The sequence below is a fragment of the Geotrypetes seraphini genome, chromosome 4, assembly GCF_902459505.1.
Source record: "Geotrypetes seraphini chromosome 4, aGeoSer1.1, whole genome shotgun sequence".
Taxonomy (NCBI): Eukaryota; Metazoa; Chordata; class Amphibia; order Gymnophiona; family Dermophiidae; genus Geotrypetes; species Geotrypetes seraphini.
In genome coordinates, this window is record NC_047087.1 from 316,783,069 (window position 1) to 316,801,433 (window position 18,365).

General features: G+C 44.2%; 1 protein-coding gene across 1 annotated transcript in view; it reads right to left on the reverse strand.

Moving 5' to 3' along the window:
* Positions 1-18,365, reverse strand: part of PDZD8 (PDZ domain containing 8) — a 235,380-nt gene that overhangs the window by 112,663 nt on the left and 104,352 nt on the right. Inside the window, exon 3 of the mRNA XM_033941009.1 lies at positions 17,842-17,944. Coding sequence (XP_033796900.1) covers positions 17,842-17,944 — 103 coding nt within the window. The remainder of the gene's footprint in view (positions 1-17,841; positions 17,945-18,365) is intronic.

The window sequence follows — 18,365 nt, forward strand, 5'->3', positions numbered from 1 at the left end:
ACATACCCACTTGGGCAGGAAAATCGAATTAAAAAAACGATTCAATAGGCTGAATCGAATAAAAAAAAATTTTTCTTGAATCGGGCAGCACTAGTAGGTATGTCCAAGTTGTTGCCTTGAATATATCCTCAGGAAACTTTTATTCATGCCTCTGCCTAGGCTCAAGCAAAATGGTTCCGAGACTTGCCAGGACCATCTTCCCCTAAATAATTTAAGTAGCTTTAATAGCAGCCTTAATGCATACAACTGAAGGACTCAGATGCTCCTTTACAGAGCCCCTGAAAAAGAGCAAATAGAATGGAGTAAAGTAGTCCACCTGCAGAGGGCACCACCAAGGGACCCTGCAAATCCTTTCTGGTTTCTTTACTGTCAAAGTTAGAAGAGAAATAGAGCCTTGAACAAGTCTCCTTGCCCCATGAAAGAACCTAGCTAATTGTATACAGATGTACAATATCTCTTCGCTAAACTTGTTAATGCCTAAGTTATGTTGTAGCTCACTGACATCATTCAGTACACCTCTTTTGTAAAACAAATTAAAACTGAAAGGCTTTTACAATATATAAATAAAATTTATATTATATTATTTGCATTTGCCTTCTGCAGTCCTGCTCTTGGTACTTCAGCAGTGAACATAGAACAGAAATATTAACCAATTCAGCCTTATCTTTATCAGCTTCTACATATTCCTCCTCTTCACCTTTGCGTCTCACAATGCCACTTTTGCACTTCCTTCCTATCACTAATATAATCTAAAAAATGTCTTGTCCCTCCCCACGTTTTACTATGTCACATTGGCTACCAATAAAACACAGAGTTTCAAAATCTTACTGCTCACATTTATTTTCTTAACATAATCTTTTGTTAACCGCATTGAACTCATGGCTATATGGTCTAGAAATCTGTTATGTTATGTAAAGTTAGGCACAACACCCCCCTCCTCCCCCCCAGGATTCCTAGATCGATTCCTCATCCCATACATCCCAACGAGGACACTCCGATCTAGCCAACAAATCCTTTTAACTATTCCATCTTCAAGGCATATAACATATATTGCATTACATAAAAAACCATTTTCTCAGTAACATTTCCCACTCCATTTATTAATGCCTATGAAATCAAATATTTAGGGCTCCTTTTACGAAGGTGTGCTAGCGGTTTTAGCGAAAATCTACCGCTTGCTCAAAAGGAGGTGGTAGCGGCTAGCGCGTGCTTTTCCAACGTTAGGGCCCTAGCGCGGCTTTGTAAAAGGAGCCCCCAATCTATTTATATAATTCCCTTACTGTCTTCCCTTTTGTGTTTCTCTCTCTTTTCTATCAAAATATTGTAGCTCTTCCACCATTCCTATTACTTTCTTACCCTAATGTATTTTTATCTCTCTTCTTATCATGTATGTATTCCCCCCCCCCCCCCCCCCCCCATTTTCAAGTACAGCACTCAGTTTTACAATGAGCGGTATATCAAAACCTAAATCAACCTGAAACTTAATCTCTTTTTCTTTACCTTAAGTTACTACTTTTGAGAACCATTTTTCCTCTTACTTTTACTTACTTTCCTTACAAAATAGTTTGTTGCCCTTACAATAGCTCCTTTCAGTTTTGCCCACTACTTCCCTACTTCTTCCAGATGTTCCCATACAGACAATTCCTTGATGTAATTCCCAATCTGAACAAAGTCAGGTTTTTTTAAGTTTAGAACCTTTACTTTTGAATGAACCCTCTCTACACCTGTCTTATTAAACCACACCATGCGGTGATCACTGGATGCCAGATCACCTATTGTAACATCAGAAACACTTTCCCCATTTAGAAGCACTACATAGTAACAGAGTAAATGACAGCAGATAAAGACCTGAACGGTCTGCCCATTAGTTAAAACTATTAAAAATTAATGATTAAACTAACTTGCCTCTTCTTTGATATTTCTGGGTCATAGATTGTAAAGTCCACCTGGTATTGTCCTAGGTTCCAAATGCTGAAGTTGGCATCTAAGCTCTCTCCAGCCTATCTAATCATTCTGTTTGCAGCATATCTACCATAAGTCTGGCCAGTAACATACTTCTGTTCCAAGTTAGTGGAGTTCCCATTGATGCCCTCCCCAGCCCATCCTACACCACATCACCACAAATGGGACACAGACCGGCCTTAGTTCTTTAATTTACATCTTTCATTTTCTAATGAGAGATCCTTTATGTATATCCCACACTTTTTTGAATTCCATCACCGTTTTCCTCTCCACCACTTCCTTCGGGAGGACATTCCAGGCATCTACCACTGTCCAGTATGGCCCCATCCCTTGTAGGTTCCATTACCAACTTCTGGAAAAGTTCTCCTTGTAGCGAATCCAAAATCTCCCTACTTCTCGAAGATCCCTTAATGCACATCTTCTTGCAAATCACATTGAGGGATACGGGTGATCAAGGTGTCCATTTGGGAACACCTAGCTTGGCCTTCGCGTGTGCGGGTCGCCGGACAGGATGGACCTTGAGTCTGATCCAGTGAAGGCATTTCTTATGTTCTTATGGATATCCCAATCAACATCTGGCATGTTAAAATCACCTATTAGTAAAACTTCCACTTTTAAGACATATTTTGAATGTCTACTATTAAATCTCTGTCCACTTCTTCCATCTGTGAAGGAGGCCTGTATATATCATGCCAATGTAAATACATTTTCCATTCTCTCTTTCCAGACTGACACAAAGTGCCTCTTCCTTACCCTGCTGATCCTGCAATTATGTGGCTTTAATATGATCTTTAACTCCCCCTCCTTTTCCTACTACCCTGTCTTTCCTGAACAGATTATATCCCGGTATAACTATATCCCATCATGGCTCTCCATGAACCACATCTTTGTGATTGCCACTAAATGCAGCTTAGACTTTTGCATCACAATCTCTAGATCCAGAACTTTGTTTTCCATACATTGAGCATTAGTATATGCTGCTTTCTAGACACTGCCCCCTTTTACCATTTGTTTAGAGGTATTTAGTGATTCACTCACCTGGGACCGGATGGCATCCACCCAAGGGTCATCAAGGAACTGAAAGGGACCATAGCTGAACTGCTTCAACTAATAGCCAATCTGTCGATCAAATCGGGAAAGATTCCAGAAGACTGGAAGGTGGCGAATGTTACGCCAATATTCAAAAAAGGTTCAAGGGGAGATCTGGGAAACTACAGAGCAGTGAGTCTGACCTCGATACCGGGAAAGATGGTAGAGGCGCTGATAAAGTACCGCATCATTGATCACCTTGACGGACATGGGCTGATGAGGACCAGTCAGCATGGTTTTAGCAAAGGCAGATCGTGTTTGACGAACTTGCTGTACTTTATTGAGAGAGTAAACAGGCAGATAGATAAGGGCGACCCGGTCGACATTGTTTATCTGGATTTTCAGAAGGCATTTGGCAAGGTTCCACATGAACGACTACTTCGGAAAATTGCAAGCCATGGAATCGAGCGTGAAATACTCACATGGATTAAAAACTGGCCAGAGCATAGGAAACAGAGAGTGGGGGTAAATGGACAATACTCTGACTGGAGGAGCATCACCAGTGGGATGCTGCAGGGCTCGGTGGTTGGACCCGTGCTCTTCAACATCTTTATAAACGATCTGGAGACTGGTACGATGAGTGAAATGATTAAATTTGCAGACGATACAAAGTTATTCAGAGTAGTGAAGACACAGGGGGATTACGATTTTCTGCAATGTGACATAATCAGGCTCGAGGAATGGGCATCAACATGGCAGATGAGGTTCAACGTAGATAAGTGTAAAGTGATGCATGTAGGTAACAAAAATCTCATGCACGAATACAGGATGTCTGGGGCGGAGAAGGTTATCATGCCGCTGTCCAAGGTCATGGTGCACCCTCACCTGGAGTACTGCATCCAGCACTGGTCGCCGTACATGAAAAAGGACACGGTACTACTTGAAAGGGTTCAGAGAAGAGCAACTAAGATGGTTAAGGGGTTGTAGGAACTGTCATACAGCAAAAAAATTAGAGAAACTGGGCCTCTTCTCCCTCGAACAGAGGAGATTGAGAGTAGAGAGTTGCGCGGGGACAGAAATCCCACCCGTCCCCACCCGTCCCCGCCAAAGTCCCACCCGTCCCCACCCGTCCCCGTGAGGAATCCCACCCGTCCCCGTGAGGAATCCCTCCGTCCCCACCCGTCCCCGCGAGGAATCCCCTCCGTCCCCACCCGTCCCCGCGAGGAATCCCCTCCGTCCCCGCCCGTCCATATAAACTTCAGAAATAGTTATTTCATTTAATTATGCTACTGAATTAAAGGCTCTGGTAGAAAACATTTACAAATAAGCAAAAAGACTTTATTAATTTGAAAATATTAATTGGGAAGAATACATACTTTGCAAATGGGTTTCTACCAGAGCCTCTAATGTTTATAAATTTTTATCAACACAACTAATATACTACTTTATCCTGAAGCAAAATAAAAAAAAAGAAATATAATTCTTTTCCTACCTTTGTTGCCTGGTTTCTGCTTTCCTCATGTTCTCATTCAATTCCTTCCATCCACTGTCTCTCTTCCTTCTGCATCTTCCATTTGCTCTGTTACTGTGCCTCTCCCTTTCTTCCCCCTTCCAAATTGGTCTGGCACCCATCTTCTTCTCTTCGCTCCCCCCATAGTCTGGCATCTGTCTTCTTCCCTGCCAGCGTCTTCTCCCTACTCTCTCTTCCCCATTTCCTTTCAGCGTCCTTCTCCCCCCATCTTCCCCATGTCCTGTCAGCGTCCTTCTCCCCCCTCTGTCTTCCACATGTGCTTTCAGTGTCCTTCTCCCCCCTCTGCTTCCCCATGTCCTTTCAGCGTCCTTCTCCCTCTCTGTCTTCCCCATGGCCTTTCAGCGTCCTTCTCCACCCCCCCGTCTTCCCCATGTCCTTTCAGCGTCCTTCTCCACCCCTTTATCTTCCCCATGTGCTTTCAGCATCCTTCTCCCCCCTCTGTCTTCCACAAGTGCTTTCAGAGTCCTTTCCCCCCCCCGCCCTTCCCATGGCCTTTCAGCGTCCTTCTCCACCCCTTTATCTTCCCCATGTCCTTTCAGCGTCCTTCTCCACCCCTTTGTCTTCCCCATGTGCTTTCAGCATCCTTCTCCCCCCTCTGTCTTCCACAAGTGCTTTCAGAGTCCTTCCCCCCCCGCCCTTCCCATGGACTTTCAGCGTCCTTCTCCACCCCTTTGTATTCCCCCATGTGCTTTCAGCGTCCTTCTCCCTCCTCTGTCTTCAAGTGCTTTCAGCGTCCTTCTCCCCCCCCTCCTTCTCTACCGCCCCGGGTGTAGCACAGCCGGCCAGGTCCCCTTACTTTTGTGGCACTTCCCCGACCGACTGACAACAGCCCCGGTCCGACAAACCTCCCTGCCCTTAACTGCGAATCTAAATTACCTTATTACAGCTGCTGTAAGAAGATAATTTAGATTCGCGGCTACAGGGCAGGGAGGATTGTCGGACCGGGGCTGTTGTCGGTCGGTCGGGGAAGTGCCACAAAAGTAAGGGGACCTGGCCGGCTGTGCTGCAACCGGGGCGGGGTGTGGCGGGGCGGACCGCCCCGTCCCTTGGTAGCCACTCGAACCGCGAGGCTACTCTCCTCCTTACCTGCACTGCCTGCAGCACAGAGCCAAACGGAAGTCTTCCCGACTCAGTCGCGCGGCTCTTCTCTCTACCTTCTCTGCTTGCAGCACAGAGCCGAACGGAAGTCTTCCCGACGTCAGCGCTGACGTCGGAGGGGAGGGAGGGCTTAAACAAAGCACTCCCTCCCTCCGACGTCAGCGCTGACGTCGGGAAGACTTCCGTTCGGCTCTGTGCTGCAAGCAGAGAAGGTAGAGAGAAGAGCCGCGCGACTGAGTACATCCAGCCCCGCAGGAACCCCGCGACCCTCGGAGGCGTCCCCACGGGATCCCCGCGACCCTAGGGGGCGTCCCCACGGGATCCCCGCGACCCTAGGGGGCGTCCCCACGGGATCCCCGTGACCCAAAGGGGGAACCCGCGGGATGCCTGCGAGTCCCGCGGGATTCCCGTCGTCCCCGTTCCCGTGCAGCTCTCTAATTGAGAGGGGACATGATCGAAACATTCAAGGTACTGAAGGGAATAGACTTGGTAGATAAGGACAGGTTGTTCACCCTCTCCAAGGTAGGGAGAACGAGAGGGCACACTCTAAAATTGAAAGGGGATAGAATCCGTACAAACATAAGGAAGTTCTTCTGCACCCAGGAGTGGTAGAAAACTGGAACGCTCTTCTGGAGTCTGTCATAGGGGAGAACACCCTCCAGGGATTCAAGACAAAGTTAGACAAGTTCCTGCTGAACCAGAATGTACGCAGGTAGGACTAGTCTCAGTTAGGGCGCTGGTCTTTGACCAGAGGGCCGCCGCGTAAGCGGACTGCTGGGTACGATGGACCACTGGTCTGACCCAGCAGTGGCAATTCTTATGTTCTTACTCACCTGGGGGCTTCAGTAAATTAGTCAGTCTGCTACTGAAGACACTTCCCTTCTTTGATAGAGGCACATCATCCTTGCTCAGCATCCCATGGAAAATCATTCCATGGTCTAGGAAGCCAAATTGCTCTTAACGACACCATCCACACAGCCATGCATTAATCTCTAGAATGCAAGCTTCTCTGGCTTGGCCTTTACCTCTGACAGGAAGGATAGACAAGAATACCACCTGTGCACCTGACTGCTTCACCTTCTCTCCCAAAGCCATAAATGTTTGATACATTTGGAGGGGTACCTAGCAATATCATTAGTGCCAACGTAGATAAGCAGCATCAGACAATAGTCATTAGGCATGATGAGTCTTGGCAAGCTCTCCGAACATCTTGGATTTAGCAACCAGAAAACATACCTCACAAGACATCATATCTGGTTTGCAGGGACGCCTCTGTACCCCATCAGAAGGGAATCATCAATCACCACTACCTTACGCCTCTTAGTAGTTACTGATCCAGCAACTTTGGTGATTTCAAGGTTTGGTCCTTCTTCTCCCTGGGATGCTCTCATCTCCTCCATTTCCAGGGCGGCATACCAATCCTTCAGTTCAAGAGTAGATGGAGTCACAGTATCAGTCCTGCAGGGCCCCGTAACCTGAGTCCAGCACAGCTTCTTCTCCACTGCTGGAAATCTTTGATTCTTTGTGAAGCCATTTCATAGATGTACCTCTCATTCTCATGGATGATTCTCAGTCTTGCCACCTCCTCTCTGAAGACAGCTTGCACATGGAACCACTCCCTCTGCTTGGGAGACATTTTCTGTCTGCACAGAGATAGCCGATGTAATCTGGACAACAGGTTTGGTGACATGATGTTTCCAGTCATACTGTAGTTACAAAAGTACTCGCACCTGATGAAAAATTCTACCAAAGCAATATCCTGTTCCTAATTGGCTGAAGAGTCTAAAAATCAAAAGATTAGCCTTGGGTTGGTCGAGAGCTGGGGAGAGAGAATGGGAATTAAACGCTAGATAAATACTTTCCTCAACTCTTATCCGTGCCCTAATCTGATTTTATCTTATGCTCTGAAATGCAATCAAAAATACTAATCTAGACTAAAACACTTTATATATAAAAAACCTAACAGAGACTCTAAAATAGAGTTGCGCGGGGACAGAAATCACACCCATCCCCACCAAAATCACACCCGTCCCCGCGAGGAATCCCTCCGTCCCTGCCCGTCCCCGCAAGGAATCCCCTCCATCCCCGCGAGGAATCCCTCCGTCCCTGCCCGACCCCGCGAGGAATCCCCTCCGTCCCCACGAGGAATCCCCTCTGTCCCCACCCGTGTTCGTCTATCGCCCCATAAAAGTTGCCTGTCCCCATAAAAAGCAGCAATTACTTCAGAAAGTTTTGATTTTTTTAAAGCCTTAGTTTATTTAAACCAACAATAAAATACAATCTTTTTTTTTTAACACCCCCCCTCCTTTTTTTAATACCCCCTCCTCTCTATAAAAATATATTTTTAATAATAATCCATGAGTCACAAAGCAAGGGTGCACATAGGAAAAAGGAGCATCATAAACACTGCAGTGAGCATTAGAACATTAATATACCCATTGTTAAACTGAAGCCAGATTAATACAGATCGATCCTGCACAGTCAACACTAAAAGAAAACAGTCCTTCTCATACATACAGAACACAACCTCCCTACCCCTCATACTGGCCCACTTGCTTCCTTGTCACCATCACCACACTCTCCCTACCCCTGATCCTGTCACCATCATTTCTGTACCCCCTTATGCCTGTTCCTGTCACCAGATTCTTTCCCTTCCACTTCACCCCATCCAGCCTGCCACTTTACTCTCCCTACATCTCTCTCTGCCAAAGGTGGAAGGCTATTACCTTGGCTGGCCTGTCTGCCACCTTATTATCTAGCCACTTGTCATCCCATGCTCCATGTCACCATTGCCTCATTCGCTCTACCTCTTATGATGGTCGTCATCTGTCCCTTTTGCTAGTTCTCATATTAGCTATACTGCCTGCTTCTTGTCTCTGCTATCTTGTGCCCCCCCCTTCTCCCTGTCACCTCACTCTCTCCCTTCATGCTAGCTCTCACTCTTTCTTCTCCTTACCCTGGCCTGCCTGTCACTTCCCTCTTCCTTCCCCCTAGCTATTCCCCTACAATCCCAAGCCCACCCCTGCCTAACCTGTGGGCCAAATTGACTCTCCTCTCTTTCCTCCCCCATCTGTCACATGCAGGCCAAGTCCCAGCACTCACCATGCCTTTCCCCCTCCCCCACTCCCACTAACCTGACCTCAGCAGCACCAGCCAGCTCCTGCCAAGTGGCTTGGCAAGGGGAGTAGGCCCTCTCCCAGCCAGCCCACCCCAGTGCCAAGGAGCTTCAGCCATCTTCACTATGGCAGCGGGGAGCCATGGAGGGGGAGGTGCAGGATTCTGGCCTGAGCCGCCCCGCCCCCAGAGGTCCTTCCCTTCTCCAGACCCAGTGCCCACACTTACCCCCAAGCAACTTTGGCCAGCTCAGGTGGGGGCAGGGCAGAATGCAGCTGGGAGCCAAAGAGCCATCCTGCTCATCGTTTGGACGGCTGCACAAAGGCAACGAAAAGTGAAACACCAGAAACAGCAACTCTGCCGTCGTCTCTCCCTCTTCTGGAGCTCATCACGTAGGCAGTAAGCTTAACACAGGCACACATTGGTTCAGCTGCAGCACAATGGGCCAATCATAAATGACCTTAGAACTCTGAGGTTGTTTGTGATTGGCCCATTGTGCTGCAGCTGAACCAATGTGTGCCTGTGTTGAGCTTACTGCCTACGTGATGATCTCCATGCCTATGTGACATGCTGCTGATTCGTTGGGAGCTCAGACCAGCGCCGGACCAGAAATAAGGTAGGCCTCGAGTCGGGATAGGAAGGAACCCCAGTTCCATCCTATCTGTTGGGTAATAAGAAGAATGACGATGCATGGGACCAACCTTTGAATCAATCTAGGACTTAGAACCTTTTACAACAAGATAAAGAACTATATGATATTACAGATACATATTTTTCTCTTTCTGATGTAATGGAATGTGCAACCCTGGTTCTTAATTTTGTCTTTGAACAAGATCTAAGTGCCATTTAAGTGAGGATTTAGATTCAAAATAGTGGTACTATTTTTTGTAGGCAGAGAATTTGGCTGTATCTCAATGTGATAAAATCAACTCGGGAAAGAAGAAAAGACTTTTTAGCTATGAGAAAAGACACAAGGAAACTGGTTGCTACATTTTTATTAGCATACCCATGCAAGTATGTTGTTAAATATTTGGGTCTGAGATACAATTTTTTTCTTGCCCGAACATCTTAGGTCTTTTTTTAGTTCTTAAGAAGTTGACCCACATTTGAGCTGGTGACATCTCTCCCCTCACAACTCCTGTTTGTTCTGCTGCTTTCATCGTAGAGGTCTCTCAGGCTTTTCTCTAGTGTATAAAGTAGTTTCAAGTTTATTAAAATTTTTGATTAATCGCTTAATCTTGCTTCAAAGCGATGAACATACATAATGGGAAATAATTAAAATTACAATTTTAAATTTAAAAATTAAAAATAAAACATTAATTCATAAGTACATAAGAATAGCCTTACTGGGCAGAGCAATGGTCCATCATGCCCAATAGCCCATCCTCATGGTGGCCAGTCAACAGTACCTGGCAAAAAAAACCCCCAAAGAGTAGCAACATTCCAAGCTACTCATCCAAGACAAGCAGTGGCTTCCCTCATGTCTTTCTCAATAACAGACTATGGACTTTTCTTCCAGGAAAGTTTAGCAAGAAGAATATTGTCTGAGATTTAGTCCGCCTGGGCCATTTCATTTTCTTTGTTTGCTGCTAAATATCTCCTTTATTTCATGAATTTTTTTTTTTATATATAACTTTTTTTCCCCTATTTGATTTATAACTTTATTGTAGTTAAGGAAAAAAAGTTCTATATTTCTGTAACAACTGATTTATTGATAAATTAATAAAATAAAATATAAAAAAGAAATTGAAACTGCCACTATTTAGGAAAGCATTTGGTTGACTTGGGAAAAAGTTATAACTTTAGTTTGAAATATGTTTAATGTCAAATTAATTGAACTTTGTTGTGTATTAGCAACGACATTAAATAGCAGCATTCAGTTTTTCAGTATATATTTTAAATAAATTTGGCATCCTTTCAACTGGCCACAGAATTGCAGGAGCTAAGGGAGTATGTTTGTTGCATACTGTAAGATTAAAAATAATAGCGAAATACCACTATATCAAACAATACACATCAGTATTGTCAAGCCTTCATCTAACAAGGCATCCTATACAGCCTCAGAAATGGAGCCTACGCACAGCAATGCAGTCACAAACTGAGACAATCCGCGTAGTAGAAATACTCCTGCTCCAATCATTGGCCTTTAAAACTATTTTTTAAGTGCTATTTTTTAGTCACTATTTTGTAATATAAACCCTACACCACTCAATATTTAAGATGTGGTTTTAAATACGTAATGCTTATTCAAAAAATCTGCATCAAATACTGTGTGTAATATCAAAATTTGAAAAACTCGACCACAAAAACTTATCTTATTTGTTTAGTAGTCTTCACTGTCGGAGTCTTAATAGTAAAATCTCAATTCATGTCCATTCGCCAACGCGGCCAACGTTTCGCGGGAATTGCATACATCCGCTGCATCAGGGCCACCTGGACATTACCACACAAATCCTCAATCAGTGCATTCGGTCACAGCAAAAGCTGTGAGGATTTGTGTGGTAATGTCCAGGTGGCCCTGATGCAGCGGATGTATGCAATTCCCGCGAAACGCTGGCCGCGTTGGCGAATGGACATGAATTGAGATTTTACTATTAAGACTCCGACAGTGAAGACTACTAAACAAATAAGATAAGTTTTTGTGGTCGAGTTTTTCAAATTTTGATATTACACACAGTATTTGATGCAGATTTTTTGAATAAGCATTACGTATTTAAAACCACATCTTAAATATTGAGTGGTGTAGGGTTTATATTACAAAATAGTGACTAAAAAATAGCACTTAAAAAATAGTTTTAAAGGCCAATGATTGGAGCAGAAGTATTTCTACTACGCGGATTGTCTCAGTTTGTGACTGCATTGCTGTGCGTAGGCTCCATTTCTGAGGCCGTATAGGATGCCTTGATAGATGAAGGCTTGACAATACTGATGTGTATTGTTTGATATAGTGGTATTTCGCTATTATTTTTGTATTTGTGTTATATACCACTGGGTTATATTACATTAGGTTTGATATTGTAAGATTAAGGCACATGCAATAACTAAGGACAATGAAATACCCTAATGAAGCCCAAGTTTACCAGCTTTACGCCTCTTTTGCTTACACTGCCATTGCAATTTGGAATAATCTACTGCTTTACATTAGAACTGATATCAATTACTTAAGGTTTTGTAAAAATTTGACCTGGAATATTCATGTTATGATGATATTTTAATTATTGCTTGTTTTTGTATTTTCCGGTAGATTTTACAGCTTCTTTGAATGTAAATCACCTTGACTCTTTTTGGTATAGTGCAATTAATAAATTGTGTATTAGATTAGAAGAGTGTGCTTGCATCTGTTTGTTGGTATGTGTGCTCTATCTATGTTGACCTTCTTTGTCCCCATAATTGGGAATGAGCATGATAGTTTAAAAAGTGTAATTCCTTAATCAATATGAAAGGCAGTTGTGTAAGTGTGTGGTCAGTTAGTGGCACAGTGAGGCAGTTGTCGTGGGATAGATTTTAGGGTAGGGAAGGTGGTTTTCCTGAGTCAGGCAATTTGTGTGGGATGGGGAAGGCAGTTGTAGGATGTGAGTTTTTTTGGGGGGTGGGGCAGTAGCAGTGGGTAATTTGGGGACTGTGGAGGAAGTTTGGGGGATGGTAGGGAAGTGTGAGGGGTTAGGGAGTAGAGAACTGGCAGAGACAAAGGAGAAATTCCCCAACTGCTGTGTTTCAATGAATATGCTTCTATGGTGTAGGACAGGGATACCCAAACTTTTTCGGCTTGCGAACTACTTTTAAAATGATCAAGTCAAAATGATCTACCAATAATAAAAAATTTTTAAAAACACAAAGTGCACTGTACTTGTCACCACCCCACCCTAATTCTAGATTTGAGACTAACTCTTACCCTCTCTCCCCTTGTATCCCATGTACTGACAAAATGTATCTTTACTGTAAATCGCTTTGAACTTCACGGTATAGCAGTATATAAGAAATAAATTATTATTATTATTTTTCAAAGAGGTCAAGGCAGATGACTCTATGCAATGTCATCTCAGTAACAAGTATACAAAAATAGACAAATATACCCCTCTCCCTTTTTACTAAACCGCGATAACAGTTTTTAGTGCAGGGATCTGTGCTGAATGCCCTGAGCTGCTCTCGACGCTCATAGGCTCCCTGCGCTAAAAACCGCTATTGCGGTTTAGTAAAGGGGGACCATAATGCAAAATATAGACATCAGATATAAATTCTCAAAACGGACACATTTTGATCACTAAATTGAAAATAAAATCATTTTTCCTACCTTTGTTGTCTGGTGATTTCATGAGTCTCTAGTTACACTTTCTTTTTCTGACTGCATCCAATATTCCCTTCTCTGTATGCTTCTTCCTTTCTCTGTATGCTTCCTCTCCTCCAGACCTTATTCCCTCCCCCAACTTTTTATTCCTCTCTCCCTGCTCCCTCCCCTTTCTTTCTTTCTTTCTCCCTGCCCCCTCTCCTTTCTTTCTGTCTGTCTCCCTGGCCCCCTTTCTTTTTTTCTCTCTCTCCATGCCCCATTTCTTTCTGTCTCCCTGTCCCCCATTTTTTTTCTTTCTGTTTCCCTTCTTTCTTTCTGTCTCCATGCTGCCCCCTTTCTTTCTTTTTGTTTCCCTTCTTTCTTTCTGTCTCCCTGCCTGCCCCTTTTCTTTCTGTCTTTCTACCCCTCCCCTTCATTCTGTCTCCCTGCCCCCCTTCTTTCTTTCTCCCTGCCCTCCCCCAAGCCACTACCATCGGGGAACAGACCCACAAGCCACTGCTACTCCAAGCTCTCACTGCTTTCCAATGCAGAAGCGTCAGGTCTATCAGCCTTCTTCTCCCCGACGTCAATTCTGACATCGGAGAGGAAGTTCTGGGCCTGCCAGGCAGCGATTGGCTGGCCCGGAACTTCCTCTCCATCAGAACTGACGTCAGGGAGAAGAAGGCTGATCGGCCCGGAGCTTCTGCATTGGGATTCAGGTAGAACGCGAAGGCAACGCGAGTCTATCACGGAGCCCAGGATGGGCTCCGTGATCGACTCGCGTTGCCTTCGCAATCTACTGATCGATCGCGATCGACCTTTTGGGCACCCCTGGTGTAAGAGATAATGCCTTCTCTCATAAGATATGCACTGGGCTATTTGGGGTGGGGGCACCTTATTTCTCTGATCCAGACCATTTTGTAACTTAGTGTGCCTTTTTACCATTTATCCCACGTCAGTGTAGTGGTTTGGGGGAAGAGATTTATGCATGTTTTAGGACTGTTTTAGTCATGATCTGTTAGAATGGTATAATCTACTGTTTGTGCTTATTATGAATGCCTTTTGCTGTGTAATAAATAAAATAAAAATCTCATTATTCTAAATGTTCAGGAGTAACTTTACCCTCAAGTGAGAGAGAAAGTGAGGCATTTTATAGCACTTTTTGTAAAATTCTTTTCAATTTTTATTAAATTGGCAAGAATAAAATGATCTCCATTCTCTGTTTCAACAACCTACTCAGTGATTTAGCTATGCCGCCACCAAGTGGCTACAAGAAGCATCTCACAGCAGTTATTTCAGTCAAAGGGGGTAACACTAGCTATTAGCATGTAGGGTGTCCTAATTTACTCCTCAGTTAGAATTCACATTTTTGTGGATATCTCTTGTTTCATGAGTAAATCAAGAAAAATGTTTGTTGTTTACCGGCAATTACATCACTTTCTTTTCCAGTAATAAATTTTAAAAAGATTTGACATCGATATGTGAACATAAGAAAGAAGTGAATATTTCATGGGGTGTCCTAAATTTTTTCACATGACACTATGCTGATGGCATTCTCCTACTTCACCACACCACACTATCTCTTTTCTGGAACACTGTAGCTCACTCACTGGTTATCTTCTCAACAGCTAATGCTAAACCGCAATACGACAATGGCTGCTGGCCATCTTCTTTTTTCAGGTGATTCTCTCTTTCTGTTACTTAGGTATCACTCTTGACTCGAAACTGACTTTTGACCCACATGCTTCTGCTCTTTACAAAACTGGATTCTTTATATTAAAGCAACTTTGTGCAGTCATGACTGTTCTTCGATACAAATTATTTCCAATATAGGGCAGGATTCACTAACCTGCCAGATCGCAGGCAGATCCAACTAATTCAGTAAACTTTAACATGCAGATGAGGGCGGTTGGAGGAAAGCCCCCATCTACAGGCATTGATTGCGCTATGGCGATCCCCGCGCATGCGCAGACCATCTGTAGATGGTCTGAGCATGTGTGGGACCTCCTTGCCGTCGGAGTTGGTTTTTTTTCTTCTTAGCGCAGCCAGGGCCGCAAGAAAGCCTACAAAAATGCTATTGCTGGACCTCAGGGCCGGCAATAGATTTTTTTTTGGGCGATTGAGGAACTTTTGGGAGCCCGTGGTTTTAACCTGCTTAAGCCCACGGGTTAAAACCACAGGCTTGCAGTGCGGGGAAGGGTGGGAGAGTTGGGGCGGGCAGGCAGGAAGGAGGGTTCGGAGCTGGAAGGTGGGTGTGTTCGAAGCAGGCAGGCAGGCACGTTCAGGGCTGCAGGAGGCATTCGGGGCAGCAAGAGATCAAAGCTGACAGGGCAGAGAGCAGGGCTGCAGAAAGCAGGACAGTCGCAAAGGGCTTCAGCGACTGGTCCTGAGCAGTCGCTTTTTGAAAGCACAGTCAGATAGGAAAAAAGTTTAGTGAATAGTGTCCCTGCCTACATTTTCATGACCTTGCCCTAATTTGCATGCACGGATCGGAGGATAGTCAGAAGACAGGTAAGTGAATCGGACCAGGATCGCAAACCGATCGGTACATGATCGGTTTGCTTTGTGAATCTAGCCCACAGTGTAAAAAAATCCACAATCAAGAGGAGGCTCCAAATGTTACAGAACACAGCTGTCTGCCTTTTGTCACATTCGTGCACCAGCAATCACGTCACACCCTTACTAAAATACATCATTGGCTCCTGATGGCTTATCGGATCCAATTCAGAGCTCTCCTACTTGCTTTTAAGGCCTTTCACCAAGGTTCTCCCAATTATCTTTCCTCTCTGACTACTCTCCTTCTCGTGTTCTAAGGCCCTTAATTGATCATCGGATGGTTTTACCATTAAATCCACTTGAGAAAGTGGGTTTTGTTTTCTTTGTAGCTCCCTTTCTTTGGATCAGCATGCCGCTTGACATGTGTAAAGGACCTTTCCAAAACTTTAAGACTCTCCTAAAGGCTTGTCTTTTTAAGCATATGTTTTCTCCTTGATCTTGGCCTATCAGCTGGCGATCCCCTACCTCCCTATGAGCATGTTAGTTCTCTTTGTATGGCTGATTCTTCTTTCCTTTATTAGTCTGTGAACTACTTATCCCTGCATATTAGTCATAGTGGTATAACAAACAGCAAATAAACAGTCTCCCTCTAAACTTCCTCCAACAGCCTAATACAGAAGAGAGTTTTCACACAAAATTCCTGCAGAAACTGTCAAATTCCCTCTCCCTTTAGGACTTCATGACACCCTCAAATTCATACATACTCCTAGAAAGATAGCAACCCTCTCTTCCTAAAATCTGTAAACCTTGCAAGTCTAAAACAGTGATTCCCAAACTCTATGGCAGAACCCCTAAATTATTTTTTTCATACACCAAGGAATTCTTCTCCCTCCCTCCTCTTCCCTCCCAAGGAAACCCGTCACCTGGATCAAAATGTAGGCCCCTCATATTGTTGGTGGTCCACAGGAGAACAGGAGCAATCCCCAGTCATACGCAATCCCCATGCAAGCTCCACTGACAAAATGGCTGCCAGGACCTTCTGCAGCAGTCTCGAGAGACTGAACATAAGAATTGTCACTGCTGGGTCAGACCAGAGGTCCATCGTGCCCAGCAGTCCGCTCACGCGGCAGCCCTTAGGTCAAAGGCCAGCGCCCTAACTGAGTCTAGCCTTACCTGTGTACATTCTGGTTCAGCAGGAACTTGTCTAACTTTGTCTTGAATCCCTGGAGGGTGTTTTCCACTATAACAGCCTCTGGAAGAGTGTTCCAGTTTTTTACCACTCTCTGGGTGAAGAAGAACTTTCTTACGTTTGTACGGACTCTGTCCCCTTTTAACTTTAGAGAATGCCCTCTTGTTCTCTTTACCTTAGAGAGGGTGAACAACCTGTCTTTATCTACTAAGTCTATTCCCTTCATTATCTTGAACGTTTCGATCATGTCCCCTCTCAGTTTTCTCTTTTTAAGGGAGAAGAGGTCCAGTTTCTCTAATCTTTCACTGTACAGCAACTCCTCCAGCCCCTTAACCATTTTAGTCACTCTTCTCTGGACCCTTCTGAGCAGTACTGTGTCCTTCTTCGTGTACGGCGACCAGTGCTGGATGCAGTATTCCAGGTGGGGGGAGTACCATGGCCCGGTACAGCAGCATGATAACCTTCTCCAATCTATTTGTGATCCCCTTCTTAATCATTCCTAGCATTCTGTTTGCCCTTTTCGCCACCGCCGCACATTGTGCGGACGGCTTCATTGACATGTCGACCAGTACTCCCAAGTCTCTTTCCTGGGGGGGTCTCTCCGAGTACTACACCGGACATTCTGCAGCAGCCATTTTGAGATTGGAACTTGCACAGATACGAGTGATCCACAATGCTCCTACTCATTTGTGACTCCATTCTCAAAATGATCGTCAGACCTCCAGCAGCAGTCTTATGAGACTGCTTCAGGTGGTCTTGGCAGCCATTTTGTCAGCGGAGCCAGCATGGGCAGGAGTGGCCGGGGATCGCTCCTGTCCTGACTGATGAAGGACCTTTGAAAAAAGAACTTGTAGAACCCAGTTTGAGAATCACTGGTCTAGAATATAGTAGAGTAATCTCAACGTATCCTGTATCCCAACAACTGGAATTGAAATACAAGGTACAACCAGCACTGGGCACAAGAAAACCCAATCTCTGAACTTGGCAGTGGAGGAGACAGCACACAGCCAGCTTTTCACACGTTTTAATTTGTATTCAAACTTGTTTAGTGGTTAAAATCAGTCTGCTTTGTATTGAAATGTACTTTACTACCTTTTACCACAACCTAATGGAATGTGTGCATATGTGTTTGTGTGCATATACGCAAAATGTCTTTACCATCTTGATGGAAGTTCTTGGTTTTTCTTTCCATGGAGTGCTGCCCAACTCCAGAGTACAATGGACACTGGTTTCTCTCTCGTAAGAGCCAAATATCAGGAGCCTGCAATGAAGAACAAGCACAATCAGCACTGGTGAATACTACTCAGATTCTCATGCTAATGAGGAAAGCATTTTTAAGCATTTTGCTATATGAAGTTCAGCCTTACTTTGATACTTCCATTTTCTTTTATAACAGTTTAAATGAACATTTACACAATCCAATTAATATTAGTTAAGCCAAGAAAATAAGCCAGTTGTTAAGCCAAGAAAATATTCCATTATGCAAATGGATCAGTTGGAATAGACCCTGGGCAAAAGTAAGCTTCATATAGAAAATTGCATTAAATACTGCAGCCACCCAACATAAATCAACAGCAATCCAAAGCAATCTCTTACAAAACTGGGCAATGTGCATCACTCTGAAGTTGTACAAGTATATATGAGGTAAATGAAGTTATCATAAGAATAGTCATACTGGTTCA